At 39.4% G+C, this 26,116-nt stretch overlaps 1 protein-coding gene across 3 annotated transcripts in view; it reads left to right on the forward strand.

The window, feature by feature from the left end:
* Positions 1–26,116, forward strand: part of LOC131237348 (uncharacterized) — a 118,346-nt gene that overhangs the window by 64,573 nt on the left and 27,657 nt on the right. For all 3 annotated transcript variants that reach the window (XM_058235057.1, XM_058235058.1, XM_058235059.1), the window contains 17 exons: positions 6,557–7,558; positions 7,634–7,969; positions 8,158–8,416; positions 8,508–8,730; positions 8,861–9,239; positions 13,777–13,926; positions 14,065–14,286; positions 14,430–14,651; positions 16,835–17,485; positions 19,644–19,907; positions 19,989–20,345; positions 20,786–21,195; positions 21,293–21,722; positions 21,860–23,158; positions 23,277–23,537; positions 23,623–23,913; positions 24,032–24,514. In XM_058235057.1, coding sequence (XP_058091040.1) covers positions 6,557–7,558; positions 7,634–7,969; positions 8,158–8,416; positions 8,508–8,730; positions 8,861–9,239; positions 13,777–13,926; positions 14,065–14,286; positions 14,430–14,651; positions 16,835–17,485; positions 19,644–19,907; positions 19,989–20,345; positions 20,786–21,195; positions 21,293–21,722; positions 21,860–23,158; positions 23,277–23,537; positions 23,623–23,913; positions 24,032–24,514 — 7,239 coding nt within the window. The remainder of the gene's footprint in view (positions 1–6,556; positions 7,559–7,633; positions 7,970–8,157; positions 8,417–8,507; positions 8,731–8,860; positions 9,240–13,776; positions 13,927–14,064; positions 14,287–14,429; positions 14,652–16,834; positions 17,486–19,643; positions 19,908–19,988; positions 20,346–20,785; positions 21,196–21,292; positions 21,723–21,859; positions 23,159–23,276; positions 23,538–23,622; positions 23,914–24,031; positions 24,515–26,116) is intronic.

Here is a 26,116-nt window from a genome sequence, read left to right on the forward strand (position 1 = left end):
GATCTTGTCGCGTTTGGACAAGTTTTTTTGTTTCGTCGGAGTGGATGGATAATCATTAGCTGGCCCATTGTAGAGCTCTTCCCAAGCCCACTTCTGAGCACAAACCCATTATCCTTCGAATCGGAGAGTTGGGGCCCCAAACTGTTTAAATTCAAACTCTGGTGGATGGAGGTGGAAGGGTTTCACAGTTTAGTTGCAGGCAGGTGGTCGTTGTTTTAGAACTCAGATTCGGTTGAGTTTCCATAAAAAGCTCAATATGGTGAAAGAAAAGCTAAAGATTTGGAAAAAAGTTCTTGGGGCTCGGGATGCAGAAAGGGTAGAAATTTTGGAAGAATTTCATGCTATTGATATCGAAGACGAGGAGATCCAACTTGTTCCAAATGATAAAATTAAATGCTTAGACCTGCTAGTGGAATATTCCAAGATGTTAAAGGAGGAGATAAAGTGGAGACAACGTTCGAGAGCATTATGGCTTAATGAAGGAGACAATAACACATGTTTCTTCCACAACATGGCATCAACATGAGCTAGAATTGATAAAATCTCCTCTTCTTGCTGATGGCAAGTGAGTCGAAAAAAAGGAGCAAATTTGTAAAGCGATAGTCTAGTATTATGATAAGTTACTATTAAAAGAGCATTGGTGTTGGCCAAGATTAGACAATGTTCGCTTCGACGAGCTTTTGGATGACTAGGTGGCCCTATTGGAAAGACCCATATCCGAAGCCGGGATTAACAAGGCGGTGGATAGCTTGGAGTGTGATTCAAGAGGATGTGATTGCGTTTGTTAAGGAGTTCTTCAATGAAGACCGATTCCCCCATGAATTGAGAGCATGCTTCATTTATATTATTCCTAAGGTGAAGGGGCTGAAAGCCATAAGATTTCATGTTAATTATCCTCATCAAAAGCCCATACAAAATATTGGCCAAAATATTACTCTCCAAATTCCTGGGAGTGCTGGATGGGGTTATTTCGGAAACCCAAGGGGGCTTTCGTTGCGGTAGGAAAATTATTAGGAGTGCTCTCATCACTCTCATTAGTATATAGATTCTAGATTAAAATAGAAGATTCCTAGGGTTATTTGCAAGTTGGACGTCGAGAAAGCCTGTGATCATGTGGAGTGGGATTTCCTTGATTATATGCTGGATAGGTTGGGCCGTGGCAAAAAATGGAGGGTGGATTCGGTTGTGTGTCAAGCCTCCTACCTTCTCGATGTTCGTTAATGACTCCTCGGATGGATTCTTCAAGTCGGAAGGTTTTGGTCATTTGTTAGCCAAAGGTCAAGAGTCTAATCTCATTAGCAGCATTAAAGTGGCTAATTCGGTGAATTGCACTTCACATCTCCAGTTTACAGACGACACAATTATTTTCTGTGATGCTAATCAATCTATGTTCTCTAACTTTCAGAAAATAGTTGTCTTTCGAGGTAGTTTTGGGTCTGAAGCTCAACGTTGGAAAAAGCAAAGTGTTGGGTGTTCATCTCTCTCTGGAAGAGATTGCAAGCCTAGCTGCCGGGCTTAGATGCAAGGTAGGGTCCTTTCCTTTCACCTATTTGGGGCTTTCGTTGTGTGTCTAAAAACCCCCAAAACATTTATGGGATAAGGTAATTGAGCGAATAGAAAGTGGAGTAGATAGCTCTCCTTGGGAGGGCACTTGACCTTAATCAAGACTGCCTTCACAAACATGCCGCTCCACTTTATGTCACTATTCAAGTGTTTGCAATCGGTTTGGGAAGGGTTGGACAAGCTTAGAAGAGATTTTCTATGGAGGGGTTCGGAGGACGGCAACAAATTCCATCTCATAAGTTGGGAGGCGTGTAAGCCCATCTCTCAAGGTGGTATAGGCTTACGGCAATTGTCGGTTATGAACTTGGCTCTCCTCAACAAATGGCTTTGGTGCTTCGGGTTGTAGGAAGGCCGGCTCTAGCACGAGTTAGTTGCTTTTGAGTATGGCCTTAAGGGGGATGGGAGGTGGAGTCTTCTCTCTATCGAGCTTCTCATATATGGAAGTTAATTTTGGCGGTGAGAGGCGAGTTTAAGGAAGGCATATCATTTAGTTTGGGTGATGGTGCTTGTATAAGATTTTGGAAGGACTCTTGGTGTGGAGACCGTCCTCTAAATGTTGATTTTCCTTCCTTGGCTAGCATTGCAACATCCAAAGATTTGAAAGTGGCTCACTGTTTCCTTGGTGTCGGGCCATCGGCACACTGGATTCTCCCTTACAGAAGAAACTTATCGGATGGTGAGATGACAAAACTTCTATCCTTCATCTTCAGATCCCTTCGGATGAACCAACCATATTCATTATTTGTCCTATGGAGCTCCGCCTAAGGTGGCTGCTTTCTCTTGGTTGGTGAGTAGAAAGAAAGTGTTGAAGATTGATAACCTCTAGAAGCGTAGTATGGTTATTCCAAACATGTTTTGTTTTGAAATCAAGATGCTGAATCTGTAGATCACCTCTTTATTTTCTTTCCATTTACATTTAGAATAGGCTCCACATCTTTGCCTTAATTGGATGCTCTTGGGTTATGCCGGGGACAATTAGAGAGCTTCTTTGGGCTTGGCACGGGAGAGGTGTGGTCAAGCATAGTAGGACCATATGACTCTTGATTTTACTGGCTGTTTGGTGGGCTGTTTGGGCTGAGCAGAACAGATGTCGATTTCGGAACACTTCTGGTGGATTTGCTTTTCATCTTCTTTATTGTGCTTGGTGGCCTTGCTTTGGACAGGAATGGTGTGTAAAGTTAGGATGTGAACCTTTGAAGAATCGACATCCCATTTTTTTAATGGATGTTCTACACAACATTTTTATAACAGCTTTGTTAGTTTAGTAAGAGATAAATATGAGAATAACATCTTCATGGATTGATTTAAGCTGCTTAACCAGTTCATACCTCTTTTTTTTTCAAGCTTCAGCTACTGTCGCATGATGGTAGTTATAGATGGGTTGTGGCTATGAATGCGCTTTGTCTTCATTTGAAAGACTGGTATCCGTGGGAGGATTTCAGTCTCGTCTTTAATATGAAATATCACCATATCTTAGATACAGTCCACAGGCCAATTCTATCCATCGTGATTCCTAGCCCAGCATCAGATCCTCCATCAATTACTTGGATGAAGCAGGTGCAGATTACTTTTCCGTTCGTGTTGATGGGGACATTTAAAGTGTAATGACACAAATTTTGGCTTCCATTCGTTGTTTCTGTGGTGCCATCTTCAGGATATACATACGTACACACACAGTCATGGTTATATCTTGCAGAATGTAACATACTTTTACGTCCTTTTGATTTATTTGTTAGTAAAGCATGAGGCCTCAATGGAGTCATTTATGAGCATTTTTTTTTTCCTTCACTTCCAATAATAGTAAAATTTTGGTCTACGAGACTGGTTCATACGTTACTTTGCCCAAGAAGCATGAACCACGGGATAATGATATCAATTGACAAAAGGTTCTGAGGTCCCAACATTTTGCGAATAATAGCTCTTTCTTACAAATCTAGATGGTTGATGACATCATCATCATCATCATCATCATTATTATTATAATCATCATCATCATCATAAAGGTAACATTACTAGGGATTGAACCTTGGATCACTCACACACACTACACTGTTTCTACTTGGCTGTTTGATTTGCTTACAATTGTATTTACATTTGGAGTTAAATCTCTGATACTCCGATAGTTATATATGCTGCTCATATCATGTTGGACATGCCACAATGCCAATGTTGGACCCAATACTCTAGGATACTTGTAGGAAATGTTTTAACTAAATAATATTTTATTAGGTTTGTTATTTCTGAAAATCTGAAATTTCCATTCATTCTTGTCATGATATAAGTGTGCTTTTATTGTGAAAATCGTAACCATTAACATTTTCACTAAATATATCATACTAGAAAGATTAATAGCATACTAGTGTAAAACCTTTTAAAATTCCAATTTTAGCTCATTAATATCTACTTCCCATCTAAATGAAATCAAATTTCCAATAAATTTAAACCAATGGTCGAATCATACTTGTGATCGTGTCCTTTCATCTTATGGAAACCCAATGCTGATCCTTCAATGGAAAAGGCCTCCCTTTGTTCTATCTCCAATAGAGGCTTGCCTTGAAAGCCTTCACACAAGTCACGCCCATGCTTTAGGGCTATGGATGTGAGAAACAACAAGAGACGTCCAGTAGGTGGACCACATATGTCATGAAAGGGAGAAGAGGAGAGGGGATCTCTTCTTCTTAGTCTCTCTCTTCTCTGGCTAAGCATATCCCCTTGGGGATAGATTTATATAGGAGTTCAAGGTTTTTAAGGAGTTCCACCATATTGTTGGGTCTGGCTCCATGGCTCACTAGTAGACAGACTCTATTTCAACACTAAGACCAGGGATCAAGTGCCCATGTGGTGTGGGTGGGTGTGTGAGTGTGTGGGGTGTGGGTGTGCGGGTAAAAGGAAAAGAAAAGAAACAGGAGTTCCACGATATGGTGATCCTCTACCCTATAGGCTTTGGTGTGCCCTACATCAAAACTTTGTGATCCTACTTATGCATGCTCCTTAATTGACCCAAATCCTTATGTGGAGTCCTTCACTAACCCAAATTCCCATGCAAATGCGAGGTGGACCAACAAGAGATCCGATTGTTGAATATTCATCAAGTTTGATCAAAACACTTTAATGATGAAATCAAAAGATCTAACAGTTGAAAACATTTGACAATGCTGGCCAGCTATAAAACACTTGATAGTCTAATTAACAAGATCTATCAACAAGTAAGTCCCAGGAAGACTAGTGGATTTGATAGCGCTGGCCAACTGTAAAACACTAGATGTGCAGGCCACTATGTAGTGTCAAGTCCCACTATATCGTGACTGTGTAATTCTTCCATAACGTTGGTTGAAAATGTTTGAGAAACCTTTTAAAAACATTTGATAGCGCTGGCCAACTGTAAAACACTAGATGGATAGTCTAATCAACAAGAACTACCCACAACTAAGTCCTAGGAATACTAGTGGATCCCATTACTGCTGCATGTAAGGCTTTTTTACCGAATCATAATGTGTGCACCCAAGAACACTCGTATGTTGGCCATTGTGTAGCCTCAAAAAGTGTGTCAAGGCCCACTATACTATGACCATGAAGTCCTACCATTTCCTAAGGCCTAAGGATTAGTCTAAGCTAGCACACGTGATGTCAATCCAATTTGAGCATGATGGACCTCTTGATTTGGAGACCTGATGTGATCCTCCAATGTAAATGTCTAATCTAGCCTATCCAAGGTATTCAAAATCTGTTACGTAACGACCGTTACGTAACGGCAACGGTAACGGTCATAACCGTTACATGATTGAAATGGCCGTTACAGGAAAAAACAGGCTGTAAAGGCCCTGTAACAGTCCCGTAATGGTCCGTAACGGTCCTGTAACAGTTTTTTCAAAAAATAAAAAAGGGCCGTAACGGTCGATATGGGGGCCGTATTATAAGCCGCCGTTACCGTTTTGGAACACCTTGAGCCTATCACAAATTAAACAAGTGAACATTCACCCTCCTGTGTGGTGAAGGGCATAGGCAACCAGATGCAAGATGGTGGAGATCAATCCATCACAGCTTGCGTTGGTTTCTCGTCACACAGGAAGCAGGACAAACATAAAACTCATCATGGGTTGCTCAAACCCAATGGGGTGGTGGTTGAATTTTGGGCACTCGAGAACCATGGTGGCACAACTCTTCCTTAGCAATGATGGCCATTATGTCCACTTTATTCTTTGACCATGGACCCACTTAACAAATAATGTATTAAGTTGCACAGACAATTATTAATGAAAACAAAACATATTTCATTCAACTTAAGAATTCATGAATAAATAAGGTCCGTTTATATAAGTATCATTGGCTTTTCAGGGCACATGCATTAAACAACTAGAATGAAAGCAATACCTTATCCAATGAATAAAATGTCTTTTTTTTGGAAAGATACAATGGATCGAATGTTTTGAACTCATACTGTATACAAATTGCTTATTACAAGTAGAGTAGCTGTATCCTTATCCGGAACTTTGGAAAATGGAGAACCGTATCCCTGCTCCAATATCAGTCTCTGTACTCAGAAATATTAGCTTACAATTGTCGATTACTTTATTAATGGTACTGTTTTAGCTGCATGACTACAGTTTGGTTGAAAATGAACAGATCATATTTTGCTTCTTCAAAAAGAAGAAGAGGAAGAAGATTTCCATAAAGCATCTATGTAACTAACTGATTGGATGATTTAATTGTAGCAAGTTAAAAATTTGGCTGATCCAACTGATAATTATGATAAATTTTCTGCTAGAACTCACCCTTTTGAAAGCAAATATTTAGCATGACAATCCAAGAAAAATTGAATCGTCTGCATGGCTTGTGCTTGGCTTAAGTTTTTTTTTTCTTTCTTACAATAGACTTCTCTTCGGTAAATGATGAAAATAATGCAACTGAGATGGTTTTTTTTTTTCTCCTTAGAAGATGGATTTTGTATTTGGAATATACTTTAGCTCATTCTGAATTCATTATAATTTGGCAGGTTGACTTGGGAGTAAAAACAAAGACCCAACTTATGGCTGAGAAATCTGTTTTTAAGATTCTCTTAATGACCACAATTGCAGCAAGTGCAGAAACAGATCTCCATGATCCCAAGGATGATTTTGTTGTCAATGTTTGCCGCCATTTTGCTATGATTTTCCATGTAGATTATTCTTCATCGAATTCTTCCATTGCTACCGGGCAGCTTGTGGGTTCCATGCTTGCATCATCTAGTAACATGACTTCCAGATCAAGGAGTGGTGCTGGTTCAAATTTGAAAGAGTTGGACCCGTTGATATTTTTAGATGCATTAGTGGATGTTCTTGCTGATGAAAACAGACTCCATGCTAAGGCTGCTCTGAATGCTTTAAATGTGTTTGCTGAAACACTTCTTTTCCTTGCTCGTTCGAAACACACGGGTGTCCTAACTTCAAGGGGAGGTCCTGGTACTCCGATGATGGTTTCTAGTCCATCAATGAATCCTGTGTATTCGCCACCCCCGGGTGTTCGAATTCCTGTATTTGAGCAGCTTTTGCCTCGTCTTTTGCATTGTTGCTATGGAAGTACATGGCAAGCACAAATTGGAGGTGTCATGGGACTTGGCGCTTTGGTCGGTAAAGTTACCGTTGAGACATTATGCATTTTCCAGGTTAAAATTGTTCGTGGCTTGGTATATGTGCTTAAAAGACTTCCTTTACATGCTAGTAAGGAGCAGGAAGAGACAAACCAAGTGCTTACACAGGTCCTTCGTGTAGTGAATAATGTTGATGAAGCAAACAGTGAACCTCGCAGGCAAAGCTTCCAGGGAGTTGTTGAATTTCTTGCCACGGAGTTGTTCAACTCTAATGCATCTATGATAGTGAGAAAGAATGTCCAATCTTGTTTGGGGCTTCTGGCTAGTAGGACGGGCAGTGAAGTGTCTGAATTGCTTGAACCTCTGTATCAACCTTTGCTTCAACCACTTATTATGCGGTCACTCAGATCCAAGAATGTTGAGCAGCAGGTACAATCTGTAACTGTTAGTGACTATTATGCTTTTTGATGTCTTCAAGATATGACTTTAATTTTCCATATCCAGGTTGGGACTGTCATGGCCTTAAACTTCTGCTTGGCCTTGAGACCACCTCTTCTTAAGCTGAGTCCAGAACTGGTTAACTTCTTGCAAGAGGCGTTGCAAATTGCGGAGGCTGATGAAACTGTATGGGTTGTAAAGTTTATGAATCCTAAAGTGGCTACGACACTAAACAAACTGAGGACAGCTTGCATTGAATTGCTTTGTACGGCAATGGCTTGGGCAGATTTTAAAACACCAAATCATTCTGAATTGCGTGCGAAGATCATCTCGATGTTTTTCAAGTCGTTGACTTGCCGAACACCGGAAATTGTTGCAGTTGCGAAGGAAGGACTACGGCAGGTTTCTTTCTTGTGACTTCTCAAACCTACTATGTGGATGAAACCTTGAATCGTTGAGATATTTTTATTGAACCGAGAAAGCTACAGTCTTTATAAAGTGGACAATGGTTTTCAGTATTTTGTTTCTTGTGGATTTTTTCAGCATAAATTTTGGGTGGTTAATTTACTTGATCTTGCATCCCCTTTTAGGTTATTCAGCAGCAAAGGATGCCCAAAGACCTTCTTCAGAGCAGTCTCAGGCCGATTTTAGTTAACTTGGCACATACAAAAAGCCTCACCATGCCTCTCTTACAAGGTTTAGCTAGACTGCTTGAACTTCTTTCCAACTGGTTTAATGTTACTTTGGGTGGAAAGTTATTGGAGCACTTAAAGAAATGGCTTGAACCTGAAAAGCTTGCACAATGCCAGAAGTCATGGAAGCCTGGTGAGGAACCAAAGATTGCAGCGGGTATGTCATCTGCTTCTTTGAGTGACGACTGATGACTGCTACTTCTTGCTTCCATATTGATGCAATAGATTAGCGTTTGTCATTTTTGCAGCCATTATTGAGCTTTTTCATCTGCTCCCTCAAGCAGCAGGGAAGTTTTTAGATGATCTTGTGACCATAACTATGGATTTGGAAGGAGCGCTCCCCCAAGGACAATTTTATAGTGAAATTAACAGTCCTTATCGCCTTCCCCTCACTAAATTTTTAAATCGATACGCAACAGATGCTGTGGACTATTTTCTTGCTCGGTTGGGCCAACCCAGATACTTCAGACGGTACAGGCAAAAACTGTGCAATGTATAAATTTATTGCTTGAAATTGGTTATCTGCATAAAATGGCTGATACCCTTTGCTTCTTTCTCTTTTTTTTTTTTTTTTTTTTTTCATAATTTACGGTTAGCTCAGGTTCATGAATATAATTTGTTCAGATGCCGGTCAAGCTTTACGAGAAGAACTTGCAAAGTCACCACAGAAGATACTTGCTAGTGCTTTTCCACAGTTCTTTACAAAACTAGAAGGATCCATGAACCCTAGTGCTTCTTCAATGAACAATGAGGGCCTTGTTGCATCTCAAACTGACAATTTTACTGGTGCAGCACCTGCAACAATGGGTGCAAGCTCAGATGCTTATTTTCAGGGGCTTGCTCTTATTTCAGCCATGGTTAAGTTGATGCCCGACTGGTTGCAGTCTAACCGTGTTGTTTTTGACACCTTAGTACTTGTTTGGAAATCACCTGCAAGAATTGCAAGATTACAAAATGAACAGGAGTTAAGCTTGGTGCAAGTAAGTTTGAATTGCTTATTAGACAAAATATATGGTTTGGTACTTTGTTCTCCTTCATAAACGTAGTTGATTTCTTTTTGTTGCCTCTAAAATAGTCATGGGAGATTTCTTCATTTTTGGGTTTTGTTTTCTCTCTCACAATTCCTGTCTAATACTCTACTACTGTTGATCAGTATGTGTTACCTCATCCTCTAGTATGGTGTTGTGTTACTCATGTAGATGATTATTGACTTATCTCTAAGTTTTTAGTAGAGTTCCGTAGTCATGAATGGTAAGTGTAGGGCACATCCTTGCATGGCACACCTTGCATTCATACCTTGAGAATTTTGTGCCCGAAGGAGATACGATAGAATCCACAACGTTCTATATATATAGAGAGAGAGGAATGCTCACCTGCACATTGGTTCTCACAAGATCTCGTGAAAAACTCATCACACGTGATGTGGGCCCAAAATCTGAACAGTCCATGTGCTGCAGTACCCCATGAAACCCCTAGGGCCTGACTTTCACCCTTATCCAAAACTTTGGTGGGCCATGGAAAAAGAGAGATTTTTTTTGAGGAAACTGTTTCCTTTTTCCATGGTCCAACAAAGTTTTGGATCAGGGTGAAAGTTGGGCCCTGGGGGTTTCATGGGGTGCTGGAACGCATGGACGGTTCAGATTTTGGGCCCACATCACATGTGATGAGTTTTGAAAAAGTTCTCACGAATTCCCGAGAGAACTAGTGTGCAGGTGAGCATTCCTCTCTCTCTCTCTCTCTCTCTATAGCCCAATGCTCAACTGCGCACCAGTTCTTGTGAGAACTTACTCATCACACGTGATGTGAGCCCAAAATCTGAACGGTCCACGTGATGCAACACCTCAGGGCCCAACTTTTACCTTGATCCAAAACTGTAGAGGGCCATGGAAAAAGAAAATTGTTTCCTCCCTTGATTTGCATCTATATTTGCAATGGCCCACTATAGTTTTGGATCATGCTGAAATTTGGACCCTAGGAGTTTCATAGGGTGCCACATCACATGAACCGTTCAGATTTTGGACCCATGACACATGTGCAAAGGTGCACATGTGAGCATGCCTCTCTCTCTCTCTCTCTCTCTCTCTCTCTCTCTCTATATATATATATATATATATATATATATATATATAAAGAGAGAGAGGAATGCTTGCCTGCACACCAGTTCTCACGGGAACTTGTGAAAACTTTTTGAGAACTCATCTCTCGTGATATGAGCCTAAAATCTTAACCGTCCATGTGATGTGGCATCCCATGAAACCCCCTGGACCCAACTTTTACCCTGATCCAAAACTTTGGTGGGCCATGGAAAAATGAAATAGTTTCCTCCCTTGATTTACCTCTCTTTTGCCATGGCCCACCAAAGTTTTGGGTCAGGGTAAAAGTTGGGCCCCAAGGGTTTGAAGGGGTGCCGCATCACGTGGATAGTTCAGATTTTGGGCTCATATCACGGGAGATGAGTTCTCAAAATGTTCTTACGAGTTCCCTTGAGAACTGGTGCATAGGTGAGAATCCCTCTCTCTCTCTCTCTGTATATGTATATGTGTGTGTGTGTGTGTGTGTGTGTGTGTGTGTGTGTGTGTGTGTGTCCAACCAGCATAGAAAATCAAATTAATTACTACGATTAATAAATGCACAAAGAGAGGAGGAACAGGGTCTTCGGCTTGGATGGACCCCACTGTGATGTTTATGTGCAATCCACTCCAACCGCCGTCTACATCACTCCGTTTTAGGCCCAGGACCTAAACATCAGCCTCATTCGTGATTGAGGCGGGCCACACAATAAAAAGAAGAAGTGTATAGGTCAAAGTTCACCCTCCATACTGTTTCCCTTGCTGTGATCCACTTGAATAAAAAATGAGCCTGATTTTTGTGACCCAAAAATATGTTTTAGTGTGTCATCCAATTGTTAGGGTGGATTCAATATAATAATAATCATGATCGGCCCTGTAAAACTCAAGGGTGGTGCTTGCTCTCCCAACCATTTCCATTGTTGTGGCCCACTTGAAGCACGAGTCAACATAATTTTTTTGGATTAGGGCCTAAAATGAGAATACACATCTAATGGCCGGTATGGATCTCATGTACATATTACATTGGACCCGTAAAACATGAAAGGAAGGTTTCTGTAAAACTCACTGCAAGAAAAATGAGCTGAAACGTCCAACTTGTCGGAATGTAGGTTAAGTTCCAACTAAGGATAACTTTCAGCCTTTCATGTATATACAATCCAACCCATGTAATAGGTTAATCCCATCATGATCATCACTTTTTGAAAAAACTTAGTGACAACCACTCGGTGAGTGAACCACACATGCGTTTTACAATTTACCAATGTACGGACATTGTTTTAAATGTTGTGGCCCATTGATATGTAAAAAAGGCTGAACATTGCACCATGCGATCCTTGTGGTGGGGCCAATTTACTAGAAGGGCTGGATGTTCCCTGCAAGTAATACTTTGGAAGTTATCATATAGGTGTACATAGCTTTGGTTTTACTGATTGGACCAATGAACTACTTTATGCTAATAAATGGCTGTTCTTTGGAAACTGGCAGAAGAATGACACAAAAACTTTGATTTTTTAATGGGGTCCATGATGTGTATGTGAGATCCATACCCACTATTAGATTCGTAATCCCATTTTAGGTCCAAATTCAAAATTTCTTGTTGACTTGTGATTCAAGTGGGCCACAACAATGAAATGGTTAACAGAGAGACTTCCACCCTTGATTTTTATATCAGGCCCACCGTAATTATTATATTGAATCTACTCCCAACCATTGGATGCCACACTAAAATAGAATCTTGGGGCCCAAAAATCAAACTCATTAGTGATTAAGGTGGGCTGCACCAAGGGAAATGGTTTGGATGTTGAGCTTCGAGCTATACACCATTTCTAATTGTGTGGTCCACCTCAATCAAAGACGAGGCTGATTTTTTAATAACGGGCCTAACATGGAGTGACGCACATGGTGGTCAGGGTGGACTCCACATAACTACTATGGTGAGGTCCACCCAAGCTGGAGACTCTTTTCCTTCTCTCCCACTGCATTTATTAGCAGTGGTATATATATATATATATATATATATATATACACACACACACACACACACACACACCCAGTGTTTTAAATAGCGCGTAGCGTATTACGTAGCGTTCAACCCAAAACCTTTATTTTTTTATTAAAAAATAGAAAACATATGATAAACAGTAAGAGTAAATATGAAAAATGCAAAAATTAAAAATGAAAATGCCTACAAGTGCTTCATTTTTCAAGCAAAAGCTAGCCAATTCACATATTTAAACTAAATCTAATCAGCATCACATCAATAACTTTCTAAGCAAACTATAAATAATGTTGTCTAATTAAAAAGTTTAAAACCATAAAACCATAAGTCACAACTCACAAGCATAAACTATTATAAAATCCCATAGGTTTAGAGGTTTAAGAATAAAACAAATTTCACATTCCTTGAACTCTCAATTCTCAAATTTCACATGCCATACACACACCACAATGGACCCCACGCATATGGCCCACATGATGGTTGGATGGCTCAAATACATGCCATACACACCACAACAAGCCCCACACATCTTTGTTTTAAAAAAAATATCCAAAAGAACCGACCTCCAAAAATGAAAAGAAAAAGTGAAAAAATAAAAAATAATCAGAGATTTTTAGCGGAAATAAAAAGAAAACTCATTAAGAAAGATTAAAGTGCCAAAACGTACCTTGAAGATTTGACCAACTAGAAAATGATTTTGTTGAGTATGTGTCCGTGCGGTTGCAAAAAGGGGGAAACGTGATTTCTCCTTTGTTTGGGCTTCAATGTTCTTGAAAATACATCAATAAGATGCTCCTATAGGGCTGTTTCAGTGCCCGAAATTTTGCCTTCAGGGGGCCTCTGGATCTTGAGAATCGAAGTTCTCGAAGGGGGCTTATTGTGGTAAGTGCAGCACTGAGATAGGGCTCTTGAAAGATGCCTTCGAAACCTTATAACTTAGAAGGTTTTTATTAAAATATGAGTCTCCCACCATCTACTAAGAGGAAAAGAAGTTTCAGCCGTACATTTGGTGGCCCATTTTTGAATGTTTTGGGTTGTAGAAAAGGTTAAATGAGTATATATTTATAACCTACGCGGTGCGACGTGTGTGAAGGATGGTCTGGATAGATCTACATGGTGTCACTTGTGAGAAATATGAGCCACCACCATTTTAAAACACTTAACAAACTCACAGAATAAAATACTTCTTTTATTTTAAGGAAAATGGAGCATGATCCTGAGGCTTATGCTACAAGGGAAATATGCTATTTTCATGTGCTACGTAGTGTTTTTGGAATGCTATGCTACATAGCGTACGCTACAACGCTATTCACAACACTGATATATATATTGGCACCTGCATGTTTCTGGAGTTGGTTCATTTGTCTAACATAAATAGTTATTTCATCCTTTTGAGCTGTTACTTCTTTCAGACCTCTAATGTATTTCCATTGTTATCCAAAATTGCAGGTAAAAGAAAGTAAATGGCTTGTCAAATGTTTTCTGAATTACTTGAGACATGATAAATCGGAAGTCAATGTTTTGTTTGACATGCTATCAATATTCTTGATCCATACCCGTATTGATTATACTTTTCTAAAGGAGTTTTATATCATTGAGGTATGTTACCTTCCATAATATTGTAAACATGGTTTCTTTTCAAATTTTTCTTTACAGGTCATTCTTTTTTCTTTTTCTTTTTTAAGTCTGATGTGTCCTATTGCTAAGTAGTGACATTCATCACCGTCCTTGGTTCAGGTTGCTGAAGGCTATGCTCCGAATATGAAGAAAACACTTCTCTTGCATTTCTTGCATCTCTTCCAGTCAAAACAATTGGGACATGATCATTTGGTTGTTACAATGCAAATGCTCATTCTTCCAATGCTAGCACACGCTTTCCAGAATGGCCAAAGTTGGGAGGTTGTTGACCCTGCTATTATCAAAACAATTGTTGACAAACTTCTTGATCCTCCTGAAGAGGTGATGTTTGCTGACTGTTTGTCTATCCTTTCTGGTCCATGTGATGTTTTAAAGCAGTTCAGCTTTAGCTTCTCACTACTATAAAATATTCGTGAAAGATGTAGTAAACTTTCAAATATCCATCTTGTCCTTTTTCTTTGCAGGTAAGTGCTGAATATGATGAACCTTTGAGGATAGAACTATTGCAGCTTGCCACATTGCTTTTAAAATATCTACAAAATGACCTTGTTCATCACCGCAAGGAGCTAATTAAATTTGGCTGGAACCATCTCAAGCGAGAAGATAGTGCAAGTAAACAATGGGCATTTGTCAATGTTTGCCACTTTTTGGAGGCCTATCAAGCTCCTGAAAAGATTATACTCCAGGTATGTTTACCAGTTAAAAGGTTTCGTAACTATGTAAAACATCCAGTGGAAACATCTCACACATTGTTCTTACCAGCATCTGAATGTTGGTAACCACATCCTATGGGCTGGTGGAAGCCCAAAGTTGGCGGGAGCTCTTTGGGTAACCCTAGGGCCTCTGCATTGAATGTTTTAAAGGATAAACTTGATGTCATCAAGTTCATTTTTCCCAGGGTGGTGGGGAGGGATAAAATTAGAATTGAGTAGAGTTGTTGGCTATTTTAGTTGAGAACTTGAGACAGATTTTGACTAGTCAATAGAGTGGTCCTTCAGAGGGTGTCTCTTCCAATGCAATCACTTGGCCTTCTGGGAGATGTGCTTTGGAATGACGATAGGCAGTGCTTTCATTCCATCGAACTAAAGAGGCCAATTGTATGATCGACTCGCTACTCAGTATTGAATGATGTTTGTATTTTTCCCCCTTTCGATTGTTGCATAATTTCTTTGTCGTTTATAAAAAAAGAGGAACTTGTATTTACCGAGTCTTTGTCACTGTTTAGATGCTCACGTGTGAAAATTCTTGTCAAGATATAGAACAATAGCTTCAGTAGCTTGATAGCTTTGATGAGGGTTCATTCATTTGAATAAGAGGAGAATGATGGGTTCATTCTTACCTTATTAGGGTTTGGTTAGCACATAAATAATGCTAAATACTAAAATGACCAAGATACCTCGGTGTATATGAACCAAAAAGGTATATATATATTAAAAAGAGCTTTGCTAAGCCCCACACACGTACAAGGTATCTCTTGTAACAGCACAGCATGTGACAGTGAGCAGTGTTCAGAGTACCAGTATCATTATTGTTACTTGTATGGTGACTTGGGATACAGAAACATGTACCAATATCATTGATAATATTGTAGATACCAAGTAAAATATCGCTGTCTGAGGCAAACACTGAGAAAAATGTGAATTTTTTTTAGAGAAACTGCAGGAAATTTTAAAAGACATGTTTACACACATAGGACTCAAAATATTAAAAAACAACTATACATAAAAGGTTTCCATTTTATAGGGGCCTAAACTATGCTCTCTCATGCAAAAGCAGTGCAGTGATCTAGATGGGGACATTATTAAAAAAAAAATCTAATACAAAACAACAATGATCCATCCATTCATACATACATCCATATATACATAGATTCATCCATGCATACATACATCCACACATGAAAGAAATAATTCATGAAACAACATCATCATCTAAGTCTTAATTAATTAGGGTCGACTACATTCGTTAGAGTCATTCAAAAGCCTGAACATGATAATTCATGAAACAACTTAATTATTTTTTGCAAAATAAACAGATTTTTTTCGAAAAGGAAAATTCATGGCCAATCAATAAATCCTCCAATACATTAAAATTTTCACAAAAACTGTGGTTTTTGTTAAATTTTGGAAGTTTTTATTTTCTATTGATTTTCTACCTGTTTATGCATATACCCCTTGAATAATATCATGGACACTAGGTATTTGTACAAGGGGCTTTTAAACGATATCTTGCAAAATCGATATTATCACAAAATATCAGCAAAATTATTGAAAATATTGCTGATAAACTGTAATTTTACATTACTTGGTGTTTATGCATCACTGACCTAGCTATACTGATATTATCGATAATATCGTCAATACCAGGAACATTGGCAATGTGGAAGATGGGCTTGAGATGCAAGTCATCGATCAAGTGGTTCTTTTGATGATTTGTTATGAAAATCATGCTGATCAGATCAGTAGTTGGGCTGCAATTTACAAAATATAATTAATGGAAAGAAAAACTTGGGCAAGTCTTTCTATGGTGGCTGACTATTTCTAACATGGAGGCACACCTGAAGACTAGATAGGACTGACTTCCAGGCCACAGGCTTTGCTGGTGGCACCACATGATGGACAGCTTGGATGTAATGCCCATGTGCCACGCTGGCACATATGCGCCATGTACATGAACCGACTTATACATGCGCGGGGCCATGATCAACCTCTACTATAAATATGAAAAACAACTGATAGTGTAATAACATTATCCTAGCAGTATAGCATCTCTGACTCTAAAGTCATATGAATTGTGTTATCTTCTTTTAGCAATTTAAACATGAATTGTATTAGCATGTCATATTTAAAATGGTTTCTTTCTGGTGCAGGTTTTTGTTGCTCTTTTGAGAACTTGCCAACCAGAAAACAGGATGCTGGTCAAACAGGCTCTTGATATATTAATGCCTGCACTACCACGTAGATTGCCTCCTGGGGATTTTCGGATGCCAATTTGGATTCGTTACACCAAAAAAATTCTGGTTGAGGAAGGTCATTCAGTTCCTAATTTGATCCACATTTTTCAGCTCATTGTTCGGCATTCAGATCTCTTTTACAGTTGTAGAGCACAGTTCGTTCCTCAAATGGTTAACTCTCTCAGTCGCCTTGGATTGCCCTACAACACTACTGCAGAAAATAGGCGCCTTGCCATTGAACTTGCTGGGTTAGTTGTAGCCTGGGAAAGGCAAAGACAAAATGAGATGAAAGTAGTGCCAGATACGGAGGGCCATAATCAGGCTGGTGATGTATTTACTGCAGGCTCTGCTGGTGGTGATTCAAAGCGTCCACCAGATGGTTCTGCATTTCCTGATGATCTAAGTAAGAGAGTAAAAGTTGAACCTGGTCTCTCATCATTGTGTGTCATGTCTCCTGGTGGAGCATCGATCCCTAACATTGAAACTCCTGGATCTACTGGCCAACCTGATGAAGAATACAAACCTAATGCCGCAATGGAAGAAATGATTATCAATTTTCTGATAAGAGTGAGTCTCTATCTGATCTTTGCCTTTTCTTTTCTACCTGCTAGAGTTACCAGGTAAATAGTTGTTTACAATTAACTTCACAAGGTTAGTAAAAGACCATGGCCTATCCACTTCTTTTTCTTTTCTTTGTTTCCTTTCTTAGTGGCCTGTTATGACAAGGCCCGTCGATTCTTTTTTCTTCATTTAATCATTTGATCTTGATACTTTCTGGTTGTGCAAACATTTGATTTATGGTGTGTGGTCAATCTAGTCATTGTGACATTGTTTTCTCAAATGTACAGCCATTTGATCTTATCAATGTTGTCAATCGTAATTGTATGGATTTTTATGGATTTATGATTTGGGCATGCGATGCATATTGTTTATGCATTGATACTATTTGAATCATAAATTGCACATTTTAACATTGGATCTTATGATGATTTTCATTTCATTTACTGTGCAAATTTTATTTGCATTCTTCATCATTATCATTATCATCATCATAGGATGTTCCAAGCAATTTGAGTTTGGTTTGACAATCAAGATTCGAACTGGTACCCTCATGATTTCCTTTCTAGTATTCAAAGATATATATTTGACTATTAATATTTAGTTATTTACTTTTTATCCATTTTAATTGGGTAGGCAAGCTCATGTACTACCTGTTTGAGCAGAGAAAGTCCCAACACTTAGGATTTTTTATTCAATGCATAAGGATTTTAACTGAAAAAATTGTAGTTCTTGGACATGATTCTCCTCAGAGTTCTGTATGGAAATAGAGACAGCGCTAAAAGGGTGCAATTTTCTAATGGTTTCCGTTTCTCCCTTGGTGGAAACGAAATGAATAGAGAGTATTCTAACTTGCAGGCAACCACATGATGGGTGGGTGGCATACACAACAATTGCAGACCCTAGAAAGTTGATGTAAGAGCCTCTCATTCAATGCATCAACCCTGCTCTTAACGTGCACTGGTCCATAAATCAAGCAACAATGGACATCATCTAAGAATTGATTTGCCACTTGTATCATGTTGATGTGGCTAAGCGCATAGTTATCATACCCATTGTTGGGGTTTTCCAACCGAAACCCAACCTGAAGACCTTTACAGCCCGAACCCAAGTTGCGGCTCTAATTATAGTACGATATGTGAGGACTTTAGCATTGGATTTGGATTCTTTTTATTTACACCAACCATTTATGTGATAGGGCTCCCTTAGGGGATACCTAAAAAAATATCTGATTGAATAGTTTATTCCTTTGGCTATACAAAGGTTATGATGGCCATCCATATTCAAATGTAAAGAGCCAAGTTATCAAAAGGGATGAAACAATCCAAATTAGGAGCTTTTATATATTGATATCCACATGCAAAGTGTGACCCACCAAATTAGCAATTTGGATCAGATTTAACGCTTAGAAGTCCCGGCACATTGTATTGCAATACCTCAGGATGCATTTAAGCAACCCTATCTGTTGCTCCCATGATGTACATGGTGGACCCCATCAACGTTGTCGAATGACATATGCGACCGACGGGGGTTATGCATATATGCAATTGAACAACTCCCAGGAAAAAAGAAAATTGAAAAAAAAATAAATAAATAGGAAAATGAAAAATAAAATAAAATGTAAAGATACTACAGGTGTAGGGAATTGTTTTTTTAAAATTTTTTTTGGTAGTTTTATTACCAAGGCAAAATTACAAATCATAAACTACCAAGGTCTTTTCCATAGGACTACGGTAGTGCCCATACTCCCTAGCTGGGTCATTAGACTTGGATCTCAAGGAAGAAGCTTGGGGAGGAGAAGTAATGCTTAAATTGATATAAGTTGTAACTTGGGAGGGAGGGAGGGAGGGAATTAGAATTTGATGCATAGTTGGCAAATCACACTAGTCAACTTGGGACTCGCTAGAGTCAACCAGGCCAGGTTGTTCACCCTGTGATTGATTCGGGAAAATCAGGCATGTTCTGGACTCAGCATAACTTGACCTGGTTTCTCAGGTTGACTATTGACTCCGCCTGGTTTTTGCAACAGAAGAAGGAAGAGGAGAAGAAGATTATCAAACTATGATTTGATCTGAGCAGCTTTGTCTTAGCATTATTTGAAGTCCTAATTTCCATGAATTTTTCACTTTTATATGCTCACTGTTGTTTTTCACTTTGTGAAAACCAGGTTGCTTTGGTCATCGAACCTAAGGATAATAAGGAAGCGAGTTCCATGTACAAACAAGCATTGGAGCTACTATCACAAGCTTTAGAGGTGTGGCCAAATGCCAATGTTAAGTTCAATTATCTGGAGAAGTTGCTGAGCAGTCTTCAGCCTTCTCAATCAAAGGACCCTGCAACCGCTCTGGCACAAGGTTTGGATGTCATGAATAAGGTCTTGGAGAAGCAGCCGCATTTGTTTATACGAAACAACATCAACCAGATTACTCAAGTATGCCCCTCACATCTCGTCTTGCCAGATAATGATGGCAATGGATCCAATCTTTATGCTTATTTGACTGCCATTTTGCAGATACTCGAGCCCTGTTTCAACAGTAAAATGTTGGATGCTGGAAAGTCACTTTGCTCTTTATTGAAAATGGTCTTCACAGCATTTCCCCTAGAAGCAGCTAATACTCCACCAGATGTGAAAATGCTGTATCAAAGGGTTGAGGATCTCATACAGAAGCATCTTGCTGCCGTGACTGCTCCTCAGATATCACTTGAAGTTAGCTCTGCCAATTCAATGATAAGCTTTGCTCTTTTTGTTGTGAAAACATTGACAGAGGTGCAGAAGAATTTCATAGATCCTTTTATTTTGCCATTGGCTCGTGTTCTTCAACGTTTGGCACGGGACATGGGATCATCTGGAGGTTCTCATGCAAGACAAGTATGCTTCATTGCTTCCATTGGTATCAAAGTTTTTCTTTAAGAGTGCTTTTAGTGAATACACGTTTGTTTATTTCTTCAGTTGATGATATCTTCCAAGAAATAATATTGCATCTCTGCTTCTACTTTCTTATTTCAATTTTTTGTTATTATGGTTGATTTGTTCTTTTTTCTTTTATGTTAACTATTTTTGCTTGATGCTTTTTAGCTTGTGATTATGTGTGCTTTATTCCTCTCTGTTGCATGAAGTCATGCATTGTGTGTTGAAACTTTTTTTTTTTTTTATTACCTACATTGTACCTAAAGGCTCCCAGGAATTGTTTAGTCAAGTTCAAGTCCCTTTCTCTCCAACAAGGATGATTTATATTTTTTCTTATATTTATCTTTTCTCATACCATTGTAATAGTTTTAACTCTGTAAGCAATTTATCCTGAATTCCAGGGTCACCGAATAGATCCAGATTCAGCTGTCAGTTCTTCACGTGCAGTTGGTGACATTGGGTCAGTCACGTCAAACTTGAAATCCGTCTTGAAACTTATCAGTGAAAGGGTTATGCTTGTTCCTGAATGTAAACGATCAATCAGCCAAATACTTCATGCATTACTCTCAGAAAAAGGCACAGATGCAAGTGTGCTTCTATGCATACTTGATCTAATAAAGGTTTGGATCGAAGATGACTTCAGGCCTGCTACGTCTGGTGCGTCAAGTGCCCTTCCCAGTCAGAAGGAGATAATTGCTTATCTTCAGAAGCTGTCACAGGTTGACCGGCAAAATTTCTCCCCGGGTTCTCTGGAAGAGTGGGATAGGAAATATCTTCAGCTTCTTTATGGTATATGTGCTGATGCTAGCAAGTATGTACCCATTTTGAACTAAAGTATAGAATGCTTTAAGTAGAACTTTAAGTAGAATTAATACTTCTTTCTGCCTAATGACTTGGTTGTTTACCAGATATCCACATAACATCCGGCAAGATGTGTTCCAGAAGGTGGAAAGGCAGTTCATGCTTGGTCTAAGAGCAAAGGATCCTGAAATTAGACAGCGGTTTTTCTCACTTTATCATGAATCCCTTGGGAAAACATTGTTCCAAAGGTTACAATTTATCATCCAAGGTCAGGACTGGGAAGCTCTAAGTGATGTTTTCTGGCTGAAACAGGGGCTTGATCTTCTACTAGCAATTTTGGTCGAAAATGAACCTATTACACTTGCTCCAAACTCTGCACGAGTGCCCCCACTCATGGCATCAGGATCTCTTCCAGAGCGTTCTGGGATGCAGCAGCAATCCTCAGATGATCCAGAGGATTCTGAAGGAGGCACTCTTACATTTGGTAGTCTTGTTTGCAAACATGCCCTGTTCTTGAATGAGATGAGCAAGCTTCAGGTTGTGGAATTTCTGTTTCCTATGAACATTTTTCTCTCAAAATTCTCATGGCTGAAAAAGTTACTTTTTTGTGTTTTCTCACTTGTTTGGATTTATGGTTGTTTGCATTTGGGGACTGATTATGTGCCCTTTTGTAGGTGGCAGATCTTGTGATTCCTTTGAGGGAATTAGCACACACAGATGCCAATGTTGCATATCATATGTGGGTATTAGTGTTTCCAATTGTCTGGGTTACTTTACAAAAGGAAGAACAGGTAGTTTTGGCTAAGCCAATGATAGCCCTGCTATCAAAAGATTACCATAAGAAGCAGCAGGCAAGTAGGCCAAATGTCGTGCAAGCTCTTCTAGAAGGCCTCCATTTGAGCCACCCTCAACCACGAATGCCGAGTGAGCTTATCAAATATATTGGAAAGACTTACAATGCATGGCATATTTCATTAGCTCTTCTTGAAAGCCATGTCATGTTGTTCATGAATGACACAAAGTGTTCTGAATCACTTGCTGAGCTTTATCGGTTACTCAATGAAGAAGATATGAGGTGCGGATTGTGGAAGAAGAGATCAATAAGTGCAGAAACAAGGGCTGGTCTTTCATTAGTTCAGCATGGATACTGGCAGCGTGCTCAAAGCCTCTTTTATCAGGCAATGATTAAGGCAACCCAAGGTACCTACAACAATGCAGTTCCTAAGGCTGAAATGTGTCTTTGGGAAGAACAATGGCTCTACTGTGCAAGCCAACTAAGTCAGTGGGATGTGTTAGTGGATTTTGGAAAAAGTGTTGAAAACTATGAAATACTACTCGACTGTCTTTGGAAGATTCCTGAGTGGGCTTATATGAAGGATCATGTAATTCCAAAGGCTCAAGTCGAAGAAACACCAAAGCTTCGTCTGGTACAGGCCTTTTTTGCTCTGCATGAAAGAAATGCAAATGGTGTTGGGGATGCTGAAAACATAGTGGGTAAAGGTGTTGAGCTTGCTTTAGAACAGTGGTGGCAATTGCCTGAAATGTCTGTTCAGTCTCGAACACCTCTTTTGCAACAATTTCAACAACTAGTTGAAGTTCAAGAATCAGCAAGAATTATAGTGGACATTGCTAATGGAAACAAGCAACTTTCAGGAGGTTCTGTCGCAGGTGTTCATGGTGGGTATATGGATCTTAAGGACATCCTTGAGACCTGGAGACTTAGAACTCCCAATGAATGGGATAATTTGTCAGTATGGTATGATTTGCTCCAGTGGAGAAATGAAATGTATAATGTTGTGATAGATGCTTTCAAGGATTTTGCCACCACCAATCCACAACTTCATCACCTTGGTTACCGTGACAAAGCATGGAATGTCAATAAGCTTGCTCATATAGCTCGCAAGCAAGGACTCCATGATGTTTGTGTAGCAATACTAGAGAAGATGTATGGCCATTCGACCATGGAAGTACAGGTAATAAACATCAACCTTGCTTGGTTTTACCCACTTTCTTCTTCTTCTTCTTCTTCTTCTTTTCCTACTTGTCACACATTGTTATGCTAGGACATTATGGTTTGCTCCACCTTTGCAGGAAGCATTTATTAAAATAAGAGAACAAGCGAAGGCTTATCTGGAGATGAAAGGAGAATTGACCAGTGGTCTTAATTTGATCAGCAGCACTAATCTGGAATATTTCCCTGTAAAACACAAAGCAGAAATCTTTAGACTCAAAGGAGATTTCTTGCTGAAGCTAAATGATTGTGAAAATGCCAATCTTGCATATTCCAATGCCATCAGCCTCTTTAAACATTTGCCTAAAGGATGGATTAGCTGGGGAAATTACTGTGACATGGTATTTTGTTGTCTGTTTTATCTACAGTACTTATATGCACGTGCTTCTCTGATTACTAAGTTGACATTCATGATTCTTTCAACAGGTATATAAAGAAACACATGAGGAAGTATGGTTAGAATATGCTGTGAGTTGTTTTCTTCAAGGCATCAAATATGGTGTTTCTAATTCTAGAAGTCATCTAGCTCGTGTTCTGTATCTTCTTAGCTTTGATACCCCAAATGAACCTGTGGGAAGAGCATTTGATAAGTACTTAGAGCAGATACCACATTGGGTTTGGCTTTCCTGGATACCGCAGCTATTGCTTTCCTTGCAAAGGACAGAGGCACCTCATTGCAAGCAAGTTCTATTGAAAATTGCTACAGTATATCCACAGGTAAATACTACTTCTGAAAGAATACATAGGGATTGAAGGCAACATGATCAGTTTCCATTCATATTCTTAGACTTGCAGCCAACTTTTTTCAAATCCAGTAATATAACCCTTCTTGCAGGCCCTATATTACTGGCTACGTACATATTTACTGGAACGTCGGGATGTTGCTAGTAAGTCCGAAATTGGAAGGAACTTAGCAATAGCTCAGCATCGCATGCAACAAACTGTCTCTGGGACCAGCACTGGTACTCTTGGCTTGGCTGATGGAAATGTGAGAGCACCCAATCACTCTGGGAGTACTTTAAACTCGGATGGTCAGGTTCATCAAGGCCCTCAAGGAGGTGCTGTTAGTAGCTCTCATGATGGTGGAAATTCTCAAGGACAAGAACCTGAAAGGTCTACAGTTATAGAAGGTGGTATCCATGCTGGACATGATCAACCCTTGCAAAGTTCTTCCAACCTTCCTGAAAATGGTCAAGGCACATTAAGGCGTGGTAGTGGGCTTGGTTGGGTAGCTTCAGCTGCCAGCGCATTTGATGCTGCAAAGGATATAATGGAGACTCTTAGAAGCAAGCATTCTAATTTGGCTAGTGAGCTTGAGGTAAGGATCAATAAAATCTTGACCTCTTATTTGCCATTTGGTTTTTCCTGTTATTATTGACTTTCCTTTGGAAAAGCCTTCTCATGTGCATTAAATAAGATGGTGGCTGATCAATGTCAGATCCAAGCATTGCCTACTGAATACTTATGTTGTACTCTTTAGTTGCAAAATCCTTTCAAACATGAATCACTCCCACTCTGAATCACGCTCCTACTTTCCTTCCTAGTTGTTTATACTCTGTAACATTGGAACTGATGCTTCCAAGCTACCCAACTTGGATCTATTCCCCGCTTTGCTTCAAACCTAGATGATAAGTGTCTCCAAGTGGCCCAACATGCCTAGATATATCCGCGCAAGATTTACTGAAGTCTTGGAGCATCACTTTGAAGTAATAAATGTGGCCCAGAAGGTGTTTCCTTCTGCTGCATTTGGAATTTAGGCCAAACTAAGAAATAGTAAATCACTTAAAAGAGTTTACTTGATTGTACATTGTTGATAAAGGTAATCAGCCTAAATGGTTTCTAACATGCACAAAATCCTTAGAATTTAGGAGCATAAGCTCGGTAATCACACTCATCACTAAAGACTTATTCCCTATCACTCCGAGCATGAGATCTATGCAATGGGCTGCACATGGGGTCCATTGCAAGTTGTACTTCATTAAATCCTTCATCTTTAAAATGCGCTCCCATTGTCTGTGATGAATTGCACGATGTTTTTCCTCCCAACTTCTTTCATGACATCATGCATCAACCCATAGATGTAATTCGAATTTAATCTCATTACTAGCATTATGGACTTCAAGAATACGGTCCTCCCCTATAGTATACCCTGAAATTTATGATGGACATCCTCGTCGGTCTCGTCCACCCGTAACACATCAAAATGATGTCGTATGTCTCTCACGACGGCCTTAACTCATTAACATAATGTTGCATGTCAATGATCTCATCATTTAAATACTTCCCCATAGTCTCACGGAGCATGGGTGGCACCATACCTTCACCCCCACACTACAATTTGGTGATCATTTTTTTAGGTGCGGGTGCAACTACATTCATTGGGAAGTGGTCATAAATAAAAACTTTAGAGATGAACTTTCCCACCCTCTTCATCGTGTCCCCTCCACTAAACATTTCCTTCAGTTTCATTTGCTTTCCCCTCTCCTCTTTATACATCGCCAAATCTAAAGGTACATTTGGTACTCGCATGCTACTACTTAGTGTTTTGAATAATGTCTGAAGCATAGCTACAATGCTATGTAGCATTAGCAAATAACATAAATCTCCTATAGTGTATGCTACAGGGGTCGTAGCGTATGTAGCATATGTTAAGTGGTAATTATATTTTGTATTTTGTAGTTAATACTCTCAACCTGTGGGATTTTAATTTCTTTTCATACTTGTGACTTGTGGTTTCAATTAGACATTATTAATTATAGTGATGTAGGACAATTAACCACTTTACTCTAAAAGCTCGAACTGATAGAGCATGGCGAATTAATCCATTTATCTCATAGCCTAGGCCTTAAATCCATGGGTTCCGCCTCACACGAGCCAATTGCCTCACACAACCCCCAAATCCATGGGTTCCGTGGGCCTC

This window comes from Magnolia sinica, chromosome 2 (assembly GCF_029962835.1).
Source record: "Magnolia sinica isolate HGM2019 chromosome 2, MsV1, whole genome shotgun sequence".
NCBI lineage: Eukaryota > Viridiplantae > Streptophyta > Magnoliopsida > Magnoliales > Magnoliaceae > Magnolia > Magnolia sinica.